At 36.7% G+C, this 16657-nt stretch overlaps 1 protein-coding gene and 1 long non-coding RNA gene across 8 annotated transcripts in view; one reads left to right on the plus strand and one right to left on the minus strand.

The window, feature by feature from the left end:
- by (focal adhesion protein tensin) overlaps window positions 1–16657 on the minus strand; it is a 192927-nt gene that overhangs the window by 102520 nt on the left and 73750 nt on the right. Inside the window, exon 1 of one of the 7 annotated variants that reach the window (XM_087406530.1) lies at window positions 11370–12422. The exons of the other annotated variants lie outside the window; for them this stretch is intronic. Within the exon in view, the coding sequence (XP_087262656.1) occupies window positions 11370–11396 (27 nt within the window). The 5' untranslated portion in view covers window positions 11397–12422. Of the gene's footprint in view, window positions 1–11369; window positions 12423–16657 lie in introns of those variants that run through there. 7 annotated transcript variants of the gene reach the window in all.
- Window positions 1139–1926, plus strand: LOC147909828 (uncharacterized). Its single transcript, XR_015545194.1, has 2 exons — window positions 1139–1777; window positions 1839–1926. It is a non-coding gene; the product is annotated as an uncharacterized LOC147909828 (long non-coding RNA).

Below are 16657 nucleotides of genomic sequence, written 5' to 3' on the forward strand. Positions count from 1 at the left end.
GTTGACCTAATTGTAGTAAGGCTAAGGCTTTATCTGAAACTTTAGCATTGCTCAGATTTATCAGCCATTGTTTATTAATATTACTTATATCGAAATTGCTATTAAAACTTTCAGGAGTGATATTAATCTTGTATGATGAATGAATTTTGTCAGGATTCATGATTTTATTAGAAACTATATTCAATTTTAAAGGTGCACAAGAAGTATCACAATTCATCTCAGAGGTCACACATTTCGTAATATTATAATTAATACGTTTTATATTCGCAATTTCTTGGCGAATGTATTTAGCCCGCAAATTAGAGATTTTTTTACCGATTCTAACTTGTTCCTTTTGCCACATAATGTCAAAGTTAAATTCCTGTCTTCGAAAGAAAGAATAAGATATATTATTCGGTAGAATTTTTTCAATTTTTCTGCACATGTTGAATAATTCCGATTTTGTTTGCCCAAGATGTTTATAGGCGTCTTGTAATTCTACTCTTAAATATTTAAAAATAAAATTATATTTAAGTTTATCAATTCTTTCTTTCGAAGAATGGAATAGCTTATTACTATCATTTCGTGTAAATTTATACATATGAATGGGAACTAAACGTTCCTTTATACATGTTTTTAAGAATTGAATTTGTATTCTTGTATAAATATTAGCTCTATGAATTTTTACACATTTCTTCAGAAGCAAACATACGTGTGATCCAAAATTCAAATTGATGAAGTCAAAAAATTGCGTTAATTTACACATGTTAATGCTCGTGTAATTGAAAAATATTTTAAAACTAACGTGGTTCTAATATTAACACATATAAAAAATAAGAGCATAAAAAACCACAGCACAAGTTATAGTTTGTGATATTTAATTATTATTACATTCATTAAAACATTAAACGTTTCGGCCACAATCTGGCCATCTTCAGTAATTCAATAATATTCTTAAAATGCAGAGTTACATCTAGTTGACATTAAATTCAACAGTCGAGAGTTGTAATTAAATAAACATGTTCTTTTGTATGTGAAGATGCTTCATGCAGTAATGTTACACGGTCAATTGTCATATCAAGAAAAGTGTAGAACAAGAATTTCCTGATTCTAAATGAAATTATATATATTAAAATCTTCTAGTCAGAAAAAATTTTTCACGTTACCATATTTGGGCAAAGTTTCGGAAAAATTTAAAAAACTTTCTCATATGTACGGTTTTAATATAGCTTATAAACCAATGAATAAATTGAATACATTTATTAAGACAGGAAAGGATGCTTTGCCTAAGGATGACCAATGCGGAGTAGTTTATAAAATTAATTGCTTAAACTGTGAATCTTCTTATGTTGGCCAAACCAAAAGGAAATTAAAAACTCGGATTAAAGAACATAAGGCTGATATAAGAAAACCTTCTTCCGAATTTTCTGTGGTCTCACGTCACCGTATGAATGAGATGCATGAATTAGATTGGGATAATATAAGAATTTTAGATAGAGAACAATCTTTAGCGAAAAGAAGAATTTCGGAAATGATACATATAAAAAAACAATCAAGTGGTATCAATAAGCAAAGTGACACGGAAGGTTTGCCTGAGGTTTATTTTCCTCTTCTAAAAAAGGATGTCTCTTTCTGTTAATAAACAATTCTAGAACTTTCTAAAAATTTTGACTCAGATATATAAACAGTGGTAAAATATATGATAGGACAAATAACAACACATAATGTCACGACAAAATTCTAACTGTGTAAAAGAAATATTCGAGATTCATCGTTTGGTTTTTTTGCTGTAAAACAGGTAATGATTCTTTTTCTTTATATTCTGACTAGAAGATTTTAATATATATAATTTCATTTAGAATCAGGAAATTCTTGTTCTACACTTTTCTTGATATGACAATTGACCGTGTAACATTACTGCATGAAGCATCTTCACATACAAAAGAACATGTTTATTTAATTACAACTCTCGACTGTTGAATTTAATGTCAACTAGATGTAACTCTGCGTTTTAAGAATATTATTGAATTACTGAAGATGGCCAGATTGTGGCCGAAACGTTTAATGTTTTAATGAATGTAATAATAATTAAATATCACAAACTATAACTTGTGCTGTGGTTTTTTATGCTCTTATTTTTTATATGTGTTAATATTAGAACCACGTTAGTTTTAAAATATTTTTTAAATTATATGAATTACATGAAACCCTCGAAAAATTTTTTTCTTTTTATATTATTTTTATTGTATCTTTTTATGTTTTTAAATGATCAATAAAATTCTTTATTTTGTATCTAGACTTTAATTTGTTCTTTTTCCTCTTATATTTGAATATATGTTGTCTCTACACTGAGAAAAAGTTGTTAACTTTATTAAATTTAGTTCGTAGTAATTATTTAGTTCAAGTATTTCTATATTAAGTTGAATATATGTGAGTCATATCAATATGTTATTTTTTTGAATATACAAATATTTGCTTGATAGCCCATGACTGCTGCATTTAATTGAATCAAGTAATATTTTTTTGAAATAGCAACTTCTTTTTTAATGTATGTTTTTTTCAATATTGCACTATCACTCAAAACCGTGCATACGTTTGTATATATGTGATATACACACACACACACACACACACACACACACACACACACACACACACACACACACACACACACACACACACACACACACACACACACATATATACATATATATATCTATCCGCAGAATATTGAGCCCAGGTTCCCTAAGCCCAAATGATCGTGCGGATTAGTCATCCCTGCGGGAATCCATTCTGAGGATATAATTTCTATATCAATCAACGGTGAGAATATGATAATAAATGAGCATAACAAAATTAGATAAAATGTAAGTCATTTCAAAACAAATAACTGAATCCTTTCATCACAAAATTACAACACAGATATATAATTTCTTGGTTCTATAATCATTTTATCATTTTACAGTGTAATACCTCTTTTTGAGAATTAGTATTGAAGAAGAAAACCTTAGAAAACCTAAGAAGTTATTTTGAACTGAAGTTATCGGCAAAGCTCCTGAAGCGATCCAGGAAAAGCTCTCACTGGACGTTTCTCCTCGTTTAATCGTTTAACGACCGGCAGACGTCTCTGCAGAAAAGTTAACTGCGAGCTCAAAACAAAAAGCTCCGAAGTACTGCTTAAAAGTGATCGATAAAATGCGAGAATGGCCGACAGTAAGCGATTCAATATTCGTTTTTCAACAGCGACAATAGTTATAGTAGCATAATTGTAGATCTCATTAAAATGGAAAAAAAATCTGCCGCATGGGAGACCAAACATCGCTTTCGGGAATTACATTTGTCATCATTCTTCGAACTTTCTTTGCTCGACTAAGAAAGTAATCTTTCGAAAAGAATTATTCAAAATTAATAATAAATACATCAAGATAAGAAATATGTAAAAAGTGAAAAAGAAACGAGTTGGGTCGGCTACATGTTTGAAGCTGAAGAAAAAGGAACACCACGGAATCACGGGCGTATTTTCTCTTTCGTCGTGCCGGACCGCGCGATTCGATGCCCTGAAGTGTTAATAATGCTAATGCATTGACCTCGAGTGGAGCATACTGGCGAGGCACATCAATATTCATTAGCATGGTTCGTCGTGCGCGCCAAATAATTGCGTTCGGACCGACCGTCGTGTAACCCACAAACCTACAATACGCACGAACATGCCGTTGCTTTTTACACGCGTAACATAATGTGCGTGCCCATGTCTTCGATGTTAAAAGGATTCCCTTTTACCATCATGCGTATTTACACACCTGCGACATTTCCGTTCTTTGTTCCAACGTATCGCGACGCCTGATTAACAACGAATGTCAGATACTTGAGTGAAGCACCACAATACTCGTATCAATAAAACCCAATCGCGAATACATTAGCCATAGCGAGGCTATCCATGCAATGAAATGACTTTGTCGAGATTGTGACGTTGTCCAAATATGATGAAAATAAATAACTCAAATTGAATAGTTTGGAAACTTTCGAGAGTTATTGAGTATTAGAACGAGTATATTTTTGTGTTCAAAAGATGATACAATTTTTAATAAATGAAAAATTTGGTATATATATATATATATATAATTAAAAATCCGTATTTATATAAATTTTTAATTAAAATTATTGAGAACTCTTACAGTGAAATTTATGAATAAAATATATATATATATATATATATATATATATAAGAGTTCTCAATAATTTTAATTAAAAATTTATATAAATACGGATTTTATGATAAACAAAAGAATATTTCAAAATTGTTGTTATAATTATTTTTAATAAATGTAATTTTGTTATTTCCCCGATAAATATATAATTGTCTGAAAAAAAACAAGAAGCTTAACGATTAGTCATCACCAAGAAATATATAATTGTCTGAAAAACAAGAAGCTTAACGGTTAGTCATCATTAAGAAATCATTAACTGTATGATCAAACTGATCTCTCGGCCGGCTACGCGTTCATTCATTCCAGAAGATCAAATTAACAAAGACAACATTATCAAAGGGGACAGGTTAACACTTTGGTCACATTACAATTACGAAACCAGCTTGACCCACAGGAATGAGGCTTTAAAGTGCCAAAGAAGCGCCGAAATCGCTCGATACGCCCACTCCACGCCGCCTTCGTTATAATTTATTCTGCGATCGTAATTATCTTTCTTCTTGACAACCTCGCCGTGACGCGAATCTCAAAATTCTATAGTCCGGTTTTCGAGGCAAGACACCTCGCCATCGAGCGTGGCGAATCAATTTTATGCAAGTCGTTTATGAGCTCCTTACGAGCGAGGATGATTTCAACACGAAAAGAAAGAAAGAAAGAAAGAGGAAGAGGGAGGGAGAGGGAAAGAGAGAGAGAGAGAGAGGGGGGCTTGCGAAACATTAGTGCTGATAATCTAGAGTTAACTCGGCAAAAACTGCCAAGTTTGTAGTGGTTCCTGGTTTCATTCACAGAAACGAGAGACTATATTGCGAACTGGGAATTCGGATGAAATACTGAGAGATTTTACAGCCGTGCGTTACTTCTCCGTTTAAAGTACGAATAATTGTTTGTGCACGAATGAGAATTTGTCTTCCAGCTACATATATCGCACTCTAGGGTGTTTGCAGCTTTAAATATATAATTTCGGAATTATCTTAAGTCGAAAAGCGCAAACATATATCAAACTTATCTATAAATTATTATTATATTTGTTCGTGTATCTTTATGTATATATGTATGTAAATTCCTCCTATATTCATACACATATTACAATTACAATTATATTAAAAGACTTAAGGTAAAAGCTTAAGATGAAAATGATCTTTAGAAATTAATTTCGTAAATGGTAAAAGAAAATCGTCGACTTTTTGTAACTAAAAACTAATGAAGAGGGAGGGGCTAGAGCCGAGCTAGAGTAAAGTCTTTTCTGCAACTTTTTCACTTTCCTTGCGCATGCTTTTTGTGGTTGACCGACCGGTGCACTCGACTTTCCCGGCGTTTCCCATTTTCTCGCTCGAGGCATCCGACTTTCGCGTATTACAGAATGTAACTCAGGAAAGTCCGACTGTTTGCGAAACTCCGTCCTTTCCGCAACAGCCGCAAAATCCTGCGGCAGCAAACGCCCATGGAATTTAGAACGACCGCTTACGTCATGCGATCAACAGAAAGATCACGATGACGTAGACACTAAATTCGGTAAGGATCCTCTTGGCGTGGGGAATGATTATTAGAGGTCGTAAAACTGGTTTTTCGAAATCGTCCTGGCGCCGGGCAACACCGGCTCGCTTCCATTCGCATATTTAATTCACGACATTGTGCCATACCGTAATCTGTCAGACACGCTCGATTTCATTCAATATTCCATTTCTTCGTTGTCGCAAATAACACTGTCGTCGTAACGAATACGAATGCGGAGTATACATGTACGTTACATACGTAACAGCTACAGCTCTTTATCCCCTCGCAAACTACGTGTTACGTACAATTAACTGCGCACGTTCACAGCATTATAATTAATTGCAGCGTGTGCATCAATGAAATATGAGTATATTTTAATCAGGCTTAATTCTAATTAATATTAAACTTACCAACTACAAAACAATGATTTCTTTTTGTCCATCAATTACCTCATGATTTTTTTAATATAGTGTAAGATCTATGTTTATATAATTATTTAAAATTAGAAAAGTATGCAAATATATTTAGACGAATATTAGTCAAAAGTATAGTTTCTGGTTTAATAATTTGTCTTGATTTATATTATCTTGATTTATAAACTGATTGCTAATAATAAATTTTGTTTCTTTACTCCAAAAGCGACACAACTTAAAAAGTGATTTCCAAGTTATTACCATGAATGAATTAAGCAAACATTATCCCTCTATCAATCATCAAAAACGAATTAATTTCATTAAAAAATCAATCAAATTACAATTTAAAAAGTAATAAAAAGAAAGATTTTTTTAGATGAAACGAAAATAACAAAAATAAAATTTAATCATGTTAGGAATATATTCTTTTTGCAGATATTATTTGATTAGGCAATAATTTTCGATTTGATAAATTTTTCTCCTTTTTGGGAAACTTAATTTTTTAGTTACCTATGTCACTTTTGAAGTAAGGGGACGATATACCAAAACAATCCCGTACAATAGTCGTTTAATTCATGATACGCATGCTTGTGCAAGGTGCACATTTCTACGACGCGATTCTTGGAAAGACTATTTCGGCACGTTTGTGAATTTTGGCGGTCGACCTTGGCGAGTCGCGACGTCTTGCGTTCTTGAAGCTTTTTTCGAAAAAAAAAAAAAAAAAAAAAGGAAGAGTCTACGTAATTGCTGCTGCGGTCAACTAAGTGGACGATTGCGAGAAAACGAGAAGCGAGTGAAAAGTTCGCCGGATGAAGGAGGACACTCGAGGATCGCTCCCAGATGAATGGATCCGCCTCCATTCCTGGTGATTTGCGCTTCACCTCATTTGCATGTCAATTAATTGGCTACAATTACCGGAGAATTTATGACGCCGTGGATGTTCCTGTCACCATAATCCTCGTCGGGGCACACCCTTTCCCGTCTCGTCCATTCGTCGAGTATTGCCGATAAAAAATTATTGGCATGATACTCTTCGACGGCGGCTTGTACATAATTTGCTCAACAAGGTGAGAAGCTTGGGAGAAATTATAACGTCTTTTTCATATTCTCTCTGCGACAAAACTTTTCCCTTTAAGCAACGATAGAAATTTATACCGCTGATATTCGTTAATGATATATGTGTATATATAATTTGCATCGTTTGATTAACTATTAAGAGATCTACTTTCCTTTCATCTTCGTTATTAAAGTTTAAATATTGTTTAAAGTCCATGGATCTTTTCCCATTAAATTTCTTATTACTTTACTTTATCTCGCTAAAGTTATCTCGCTTTCAAACACTCTCGATTTTCTCGAATTAATTTCTTCCGTGCTAGTTATACATAGTTAATGTTCGCCAATTCTGTATTTTACTCAGAAATTAAGTATCATCTTTAATTATTAATAGCAGAAAGCTGAGCGGGTGGGACTAGAACAGTCCCCAATAGGGGACTGATCTAGATCTAAAAATTCCTCCATTATTCTTCGCTTTTTTACGAGATTAAGCAGTCAATTGTAGTCTTGCACTGTATACTAAACTTAAGACTGCTCAATCTTTAAGTATCTGTGTAGATCTTTAAAGATCTACGTCGTTTCTCATTGCTCACACGCATCTTCGCATTTGACAGTCCAAGGCCAGGTTTGTCACTCATGTTACTCATTGAAACAAATTGCCATTTACAATAGACATAAGAAGACCCAACACTATTTTAGCACAGAGGCTCTCAATATTTTCGTGCTGCGTCAGTTTATTAGTTTATGCTAATAAGATAAATATTATTTTTTTAAAATTATTTTTAAAATATATTATATAATATATTGAAAAAAAATTGATCTTTTAGAATTTTTTTTCTCGCTCTTTATTCAACCTTCATCAAATGTTTGAGCATAAAACTTATTTCAGAACTATATTAAAATTAAACTCAAACGTTTGGCGAAGGACTTAGATACATGACGTAAAATAAACTATCGAGAATCAATACATTTAACACAATGGTCAAACATAGTTTTCTTCGTTGTCGAAGAAGATAAGACTCGTGAGATATCCGGTCAGTAACGAAAGCAGAGCTATCGATTTATTTGCAAAGTCAAAATGATGGTATGGTAATCAATGCCGCTTTCCATTTTTGTCATTATGTGCGCATATGAGCAAAGAGTCTATCTCCTCTTTTTCCTTTTTTTTTTAGCTGGCACGTCGCCAAGGATACTTTATCGAAGTCCTATCTGCTCTCGTGCACAATGCGTATTCGACAAATGAAAATTCCAATACTAGAGTTCGATACTAAAGAGATCCGGAACGGAACGTTCGCATTCAGTTCGCGTAATTTTGTCACTTTCTAATTTTGCGAGCAAGATTGAAATTGGAGAATAATATAACGTCGTAGAACTAAGTTAAAAGAAAACCCAGCGTCGCTTGCCGCATGCAAAAGCGGCATTCTTCGACGCGCAAACAGTACCGTACCTGTCACGGGCCGTTATCTAATCGAGCATGGGCCTTATCGCTTCCCCCTCTCATACCGTTTCTTATTCAAACATGACCTCCCTAGAATCGCGAGTCGCTACATAAAAATTACATTCAGTCTTACTACACTATGTTTCTGATGTCTCGCAGAGCAGCACGATGTAAAATACACGTTCGTGATATACGCGATAGTAGTCACGCACGAGATTCTCATTCGATTTTGCTCCAGAAGTATCAAGATCACCGGCTTCATACCACCGAAGACAATGGCGGTATATCAATTCTCGTTTATCGTCTTCGTAGATCCGAGAGATAAACAAGTAACTCGAGAGATTGCATGTTATCAATGCTTTTCTCTGGTAGTGATAATTAATACGTGTGGTTAAATTGCAATAATCTTTATGCTAAATATTGCAAAACGTATATATTTCATACGCTTGACATTAATATTAATTGTAAGCACTGTGATAAAAAATAAAATAACTACAAAGTAAAATATCGCAAAAACCTATTTGCTATCATTAAAATCTTGCAATAATATAAGTGTAAAACTATATTTGTGGCAAGTTGAAAAATCACATATAAATTTTCATTACTTGTAACTAACTGCAGTCGTGAAATTAAAAAATAAAAAGTTACTGAATTGAGAATGCATATTGAAAGTTAAACAAAGAATCTCCTCGCAGCTTTCCAACGTTCAATCCTTCGCAATTTCACAATCTTATCACCAGATAAATTCAAGTAATTTCATCTATTCGGATTGCTCTAAATATTTTCATCGCAATTTCAGACACTATTGACGCTGAGAATTCACGTCGCTATTTCGCCAGGTGAGATCGTAACGCTTCTCACGCAACGCACGACAGCTTGGAGCACTTGAAACCTAAACTGAACTGCTTTCCGCCGCATGCAGTTCTTCTGCTGTCGTTGAGCAATAATCATGGCAGAAACCGGGCCTTGCATCCCGCGTAAACGTCGCGAGTGCATCCCAGCCGCCGTCGAAGAGAGATGGCAGGAATTTCTCTTCCTCGCTAGAGCTATATACATACATACGCACGCCGCACGGCGAATTTAGAACGCAACAAGAAGAAATCGCGACGGGTGATACGGGGAAGGAAGTGCGGGTCGACAGAAGACAGAGAAATCGAGGGAAGAAGGAACGCCATTTTGATACATAACAGACATTTGCCCTGCCAGAGCATTTGCACGTCTAACGGCAACGCCGAGAAGAATTTGCATGTCACAGATATGAAAAAGATATGATATAACGTTTCCTCGGATATTCCGATGTAAATGCAAATTTGCTATTTATTTGGAAAATCCTGTTCCTTGTGGATTTTATCGTAGTAAAATATTGCTCAAAGATTTCAGTATAATGTAATGTTATTAATACGCTTCAGAGTTGCCACAAAGTTTCATAATATTTCTCTGATTCCCAGCAAAATGATTTTTCCTAGTATTTTTAATAATATTTCGAAATTCTTTATATTTTTATCCTAATTTTAAAAATCAAATATTTTGTTGAGAGAGTAATTTAACATAGCAATATAAATGACTGTTACTGTTGGTGACACTGCTTGCGTTTAATTGTCAAGTTGATATTTCAAAACTGCGTAGGTGCAATGTACGCATATTAAATCTTTTTTAAAGCCAAGAATTTTAATTTTCCAGAAAATTTTGTAAAATTCTTTTTCTTGATTTCCCTGACCGTTTTCAATTTCCCTGATTTCCAATTTTGCGGCAACCCTGCACTTTTATATTTGTAACGATAATAAGTAACTTAATTTCGATCTAAAAAAATTAATATTTATTAGGTGTTGGAATTAATTCGTAGCGTTTTACAAGTGATGGGAAGTACTTTCATTAATGTATTTTTTAATGCTCATGTGAAATAAATAACATTCTTTCATTAAAAAACGCTACGAATTAATTCCAACACCTAATAAATTTAAATATGATGGAACAATAAATTCATTTTTACACATTTAATTTTCCTAGAGTTATTCAACAACTAAAACACTTCAAAAATTGTACACACACACACACATGTAATGTATAATATAAATATAATTTAAATACAAATAAAATAGAAGTACACTGAAAAAATAATGTTACATCAACAACATTATTTTAATTGAAAAAATAATTTTATCGATTCAATAAAAATATTAATGAAACAAATTTTTGTTAAAACAAAAGCATGACATATCTGTTTCATTAATAATATTATTATGAATTAACAAAATTATTTTCAATTAAAATAATGCCGTTGACGTAACATCATTTTTATTCTACAATCGATCTCTATATTGGAACCGATTCTAATAAAATCCATAATTTTTCATGTATTGTTCAAGTATTTATTTGATGTATATTTATTTAAGTGGCAATTTTGAAATACGTGTTTATACAATACCTCGTACAACAGCACATCGCGATTACCACTAGCCTTATCAACTGTAATCGCACATCGGTACAAGGATCAACATCAAAGCTGACGCGTTGAGAACTTGAGCATCAAAGAAGATCTACGAGCACTATATGGATGTATTCTCTTTTTAAAGGCTGTTAAGAACCCCCAAGGATTACCTTGAGCGAGGCGGAATTAATCCGCGATTCGAGATCGTCAGTCAAGAATGGAACAGACACCGTGATTTAAATATCTAAAGCACATATCGTGGCGAGAGAAGACATACGATGGAAGAGGGGACAAAAAAAATAAGGCGGCAAGACATACAACGAAAGAAGAAGGAAAGAAACCGTACGCAGTTCGAGTACCTCATTGGTGGAGCCGTGACCGTTCATCTTGCCGTCACCTCTGGTATCCCATTACCGGTCTGCGGCGAAACACTCCGAGGATCGTTCACCTCCCTGCATCGGTTCTCGAAAATGGCGCATCTCTCGTCCTTGGCACGCGCGCGCGTTTTCGCGAGGACTCTCGATTTTCAAGTGTATACGCCAAGGTCGCCGTTAACACCGAGGTCGACGACCTTCGGCGGAGATTTGCATCGATCCGAGGAGTAACGAGAGATCGATCGCAACGACGACCGGTTACTCGACGCAGGCGACTTATCTCCTTTACGAGCAGAAGAATGTGGAGTGGCCGAGGAACCGTTGTCTCGAGTACTGTCCGCGATCCCTCTCAACAGCGTTCACCGCGAATCTTTGTACCGTTCGATATACCGATCGATCGATACGGACCACTCGCCAAAAAGTGCACTTGTGCACCAGACGATACTCTCAGAGTTTACATTCAATAAATCGTTATCTTTCTTTGATCGTCACTGATTTATGATGACACATTCACATTGCTCCGGCAATTAGAAGAATTGCAAGCAAATCTCTCATCGATAACTTATCAATGAATCGTTCACGTGAGATTGTTTCAAAGGCGAGCCTTGGTGGTGGGCCCGCTTAGGTGGGAATTTTCGGAGCCGGTTTCTCGCGCCGGTTTCTCGCCGGTCGTGTGCCGGTCTCGTCACAGGACCGAAACGAAGTGAGAACCGCGCTACGACGCTACGGCGGCGAATCGATCTTTCCCACGTCCTTCGCATCGGAGCGCTCTTCGCGGACTGGAGACTTGGAACTTGGAGAGCGCCGCGGCGCGCCGCGCCGCGCGTGCACGCCGCACGGAGCCCATCGCTATCGCCGCAGGTAGACACCCCACCAAATACGCTGCTTGAAAATTCGTTGCCGCAAGTTAATAACCCGTTCTCGTGTACACGATGTTGCGGCATGCGCGGGCGGCCCTGTGTTAACATGCCGATCTCATAAAACATGCCGAGGAAAGTTTTTGAACCTTCGACACCGACAATCCGGAAATTAAATTTTTGAAGACACTGAACTTAGACTTTGTATATTTTTTTTTTATGTATGTACATGACTTGACTTGATTTATAAATAAAACATTTTCTAAACGAGAAATTTACATGCATTTGTTTTTCGAGAAGAAGAAAATAATTTTACATGTGTAAAGCAAATATATTTGGATAATATTTTATGTAGAGATCTCGCATTTTTTTTAAATTATTCTAAATAGGAACAAAGGATATGGTTCGCTTAGCGTTATAAATGTTTCGAAGAATTTGATTGACCAACCGAAAGAAAGAATTTTGCTAATTGACCACAAAATACTTCGAAATATTTGTGGCATCAAGTAAACTATAGCGATAAAATATTTTGTAAACAATATAATTTTTATCCAAATTATGATAGTGTTTACTGATCCAAAAGATATTTTTATTAAAAACTACCTTGTGTAAAAAATTTAAAAGAGTTATTTTCTTTAATACTTTTTAAACGCATTTTTAGATATAATTAGAACACATATTTTATTGGAAAACATTTACAACACTAAATTGAAACTGAATTAAGCTTCGAAAGTAAACAAGCCAGAAAAAATATTGCTCTCTACATCTCCAGATCTCTCTCGATGCAATTCCTTTCCAGTCTAATCCGATCTCGAATGCCAATCGTAACCGTTATCAGTCATTAATCTGTTCGCGCAACACACGACACGACGTAGCGAGTATCACGACGAGAGACGCTGCGACATTTTTTTTTGCATTTCGCTCGTTGCCAATCGCCGTTCGATTCTCAATCGATCGATCCAATCACCACGGACTCGGCGGAATCCCGTTACAACCCTCGCACGCGATCGCATCGCATTTTCCCTTCCGCGATCCGAAAACGTGCGGTCGATACACGTCTGGATGATGCATGTGCGTGCATTGGGATCACGACTCAGCTCGGAGTAATTCGCGTACAACGACGAGGACAAAATGTCACGATCGTTTAACTTAACGTGTCCCGCATACAATTCGTTGTTTACGCTGAATCATAATAATTGCCCTTTCGTCGAACGCGTGATTACGCTAATTATACGCCGCGTCGCGGCGATCGTATGAGTGGAGATGTCAGATGAAGCATTTTATGCGTGCAAGCGGTTAAAGTTCACGTGAACCATTAAATGATTAACTCGGGTTGGCTTTTCCTCGCAGCAAAAAAATTGTATTTTATTCTACGGTAACTATCGAAACATAACGGAAAAAAGTATTTAATAAATGAGCCTACAATCTTGAAAATAACTTTTGCTATCCAATAATGAAATTATTAAAAATTAATGAGGAGAGAATTTTTTTCTTACTTTTTATAATCCATCCTCATTATATGCTGTAGGGACTGATTGCCCGTAATTTTCTGAATTCACTTAACCAATAACATCTCAAAGCGTCTAGCGGAGAGTCATAGCTGCTTCTCAATGCGAAAGGGTTCAGCTTCAAAGGGCAAATCGATCTTGCCGCAAAGCCGATAATCCGGCATCCCCGTCAAAGTAAACGAACATCACACACAGGCGTCTTAGCACGATCCGATCCTTCTTCCCTTCCTTCCTCCCCTCATACATCCCTCCTCATGTGCTTTTACCCTGCGGAGATCTTCTGTGACCTCACGTACGTTTATACGAACCAGCCCTCCACCTCCCCCGCCAAGGTTTCCCCGATCGAGTGCGACCACCATTATGTTATACCTGATCTCACACTCGTCTCATAGGAGAACCTCGGGTTAATATCAGTGCAGCTGCAGCTGTATCGCTGTACTACCGTGCGCGCCAAGATACAAGGCCTAGGGGTCAGCAGGGAAGGGAAGGAGGGGAAATGCCGGGATGTCGTGGAGAAGGGGTCTACGACATTGCCTACCGTCTGGTTTCCCCGGTTCTTGCCGCCTGTTTACAATCCTGGAAGCTCGGGTACACACCGCTGGTACCGCCAGGTATGGTAGCTATCGCCGGTTTGGTACTTGACGCGGTTTACAACGTTGGGTTGGACGATGTTCCACGCCGGAGAAAAGCCTCAGCAAAATTCAGAGCACTAAAAGGGCTTGCCTACAGAGAGCGTCGGCTGGCTACCAGTTCGCCAGAGTGAAGAACAAGGACGTATCGCGGGTTTAAGGTTACGGGTAGTGATGCCTCGATTATTCGTACAAGCTTCCAATTTCAATATGCTTTACTGGAATTTCCCGAGCAAATCCTCGAGAATCTGACGATTATTACATTATTCAACAAAGAGATTGTATTAAATATATATTGCATTGTTAATTATATCTGCTATCGTTTAGCAAACTTGGTGTATTGCTACGTTCTAGAATTATAGGTAGGATCTTGGGATCATAGTAGACCCTTTGGTTAAAATCTGAACTCCTAATATATGAAAATTTTTTCTTTTCTTAACAACTTAAAATCATTTAATCTTAGTTCGTGTACTTCAAAATACGATAAAAATAATCAATTTTCAATTGGCCACGGATAAGAACTTATTTGAAATAAGTGAGCTAGAAATCTCGGACGCGAGAAATCTTGATATTTCGAAAGAATGTACGGGACGTGGGGATCATCAAGGATGACTTCGTATGCAAGCGAAGTAGCCTGGAGGTGTGCGGAGATTTCGGGATCGATAAAAAAAAAGGGAGAGTACTGGGCGGGTGGAGAAAAAGATGGTTCGCACAGGGACGTGGCGAGAATCGTATGACCTTCGATCTCGGAGGAAATCTCCATATCCGACGGATGATGTCGTTCGTTAGTTCGTTCCATCGACCAGCGGCTCTCAACTCGCTCTATCTGGAATTCCAGGAGGAGCGGCCGAGTTACGATGATATCAATACCTCTACTCGCGAGAGATACACCCGCAAGGGAGGAGCACGCCATATCTCTCACGATACCATTGTGGTGTACCAACGTCTACTCTACGAGTACACTGTCTGCTAAAAGTTCCAAGAGATCGCTAGAGAAAATTGCGATTTAAATTGTAATCCTCTAAACTCAAAATAAATCACGAAGGTCCAATTGCATCAACGTTATTTTAACTTTAAGCGAAGCTTAAAACACACTCTCTCTCTCTCTCTCTCTCGGCTGAGAGAGAGAAAGAGAGAGAAAGAGGAAAGTTTGAAAGTCTCACTTAAAGTCAAAATAACGTTGGCGCAATTGGACCTGAAATAATTGAAATGTCGATTCCGGAGTTCAAAGTCAATGAACATCGTAAAGTACCTATTAGTAACCGTTTGATGTTTTATCACCAGCCAATGCATTGTATACCAACTTAAATTTCCCTCGGTTTATTGACATTTTCCGGCCATTACATTTCTTATTCTTGTAACTGAAGTGTGAAGAGCACGGCGTCATGGTCGAGCACGTCGAGCAATATGCTGAATATATTCAGCACGCGATCATTATTTACACCGCTACCATAATTCGCGGCGATTAGGCGCGCTTATCTGCGACGGAGCAGAAAATCAGAATTGCCTTAAACGGTGATTCCAAACTACCCTGAAATATAAACACCGTTCCTCTGAAATAAGAGGAAGGAGAGCTTTCTCACACCGAACGAACTCGTTCAATATGACATGCTCGTTACTTTCAGCTCCCATATCGCTATTGCGCCCTGGGCCGGAGAAGATAAAACCGCCGAGCCGGAATTCCATGTGTGTCACGTTTGCGCTGTGCGTTTTGAAATTCGAAACAGGTCTCGCTTCCTTCCAGGAGTTACATTGGCCCAGGGGCAAAACCGTGGCTCATCTCTTCGTGGTATTGTTACTTTTATCGACCTCTTCTCCTCCTCCTCCTCGATATGATGTAATTTGCCACACGCGTCTTCGAGATTCTCGAACGTGTAAGATATTCATCGCGTCTCTCGTCACCTTGAACTTAAGACATCGTGTATACCGATAGAAGACTTCACGCATGTCGGCGTGTATAAGCTTCATACGAGGTATCGTACTTCTAGCAAAGTAGCGAGTGTGCACGTTTATGCCAGTGGCGTAGAAGAGTGCCGTTGCATCATTTGATACCGTATTATGTCACGATGCGCTGTCGCCGTAAAATTTAATTAATTGGCTTTTGAAATTACACATTAATACAGTTCTGGAATTAATGTGAAATTAACACTCAAAATTCAAATTAATTATGAAATTATTAGAGCAATTTATGTAATTGAATACTTATGTATTTATTAAATGAAGTTTTTACATTTATTAGTTATTTATTAGGTGTAATAACTCTCGTTCATCGTCTTCGT

Source organism: Acromyrmex echinatior, chromosome 5, assembly GCF_024713525.1.
Source record: "Acromyrmex echinatior isolate Ae372 chromosome 5, ASM2471352v2, whole genome shotgun sequence".
NCBI lineage: Eukaryota > Metazoa > Arthropoda > Insecta > Hymenoptera > Formicidae > Acromyrmex > Acromyrmex echinatior.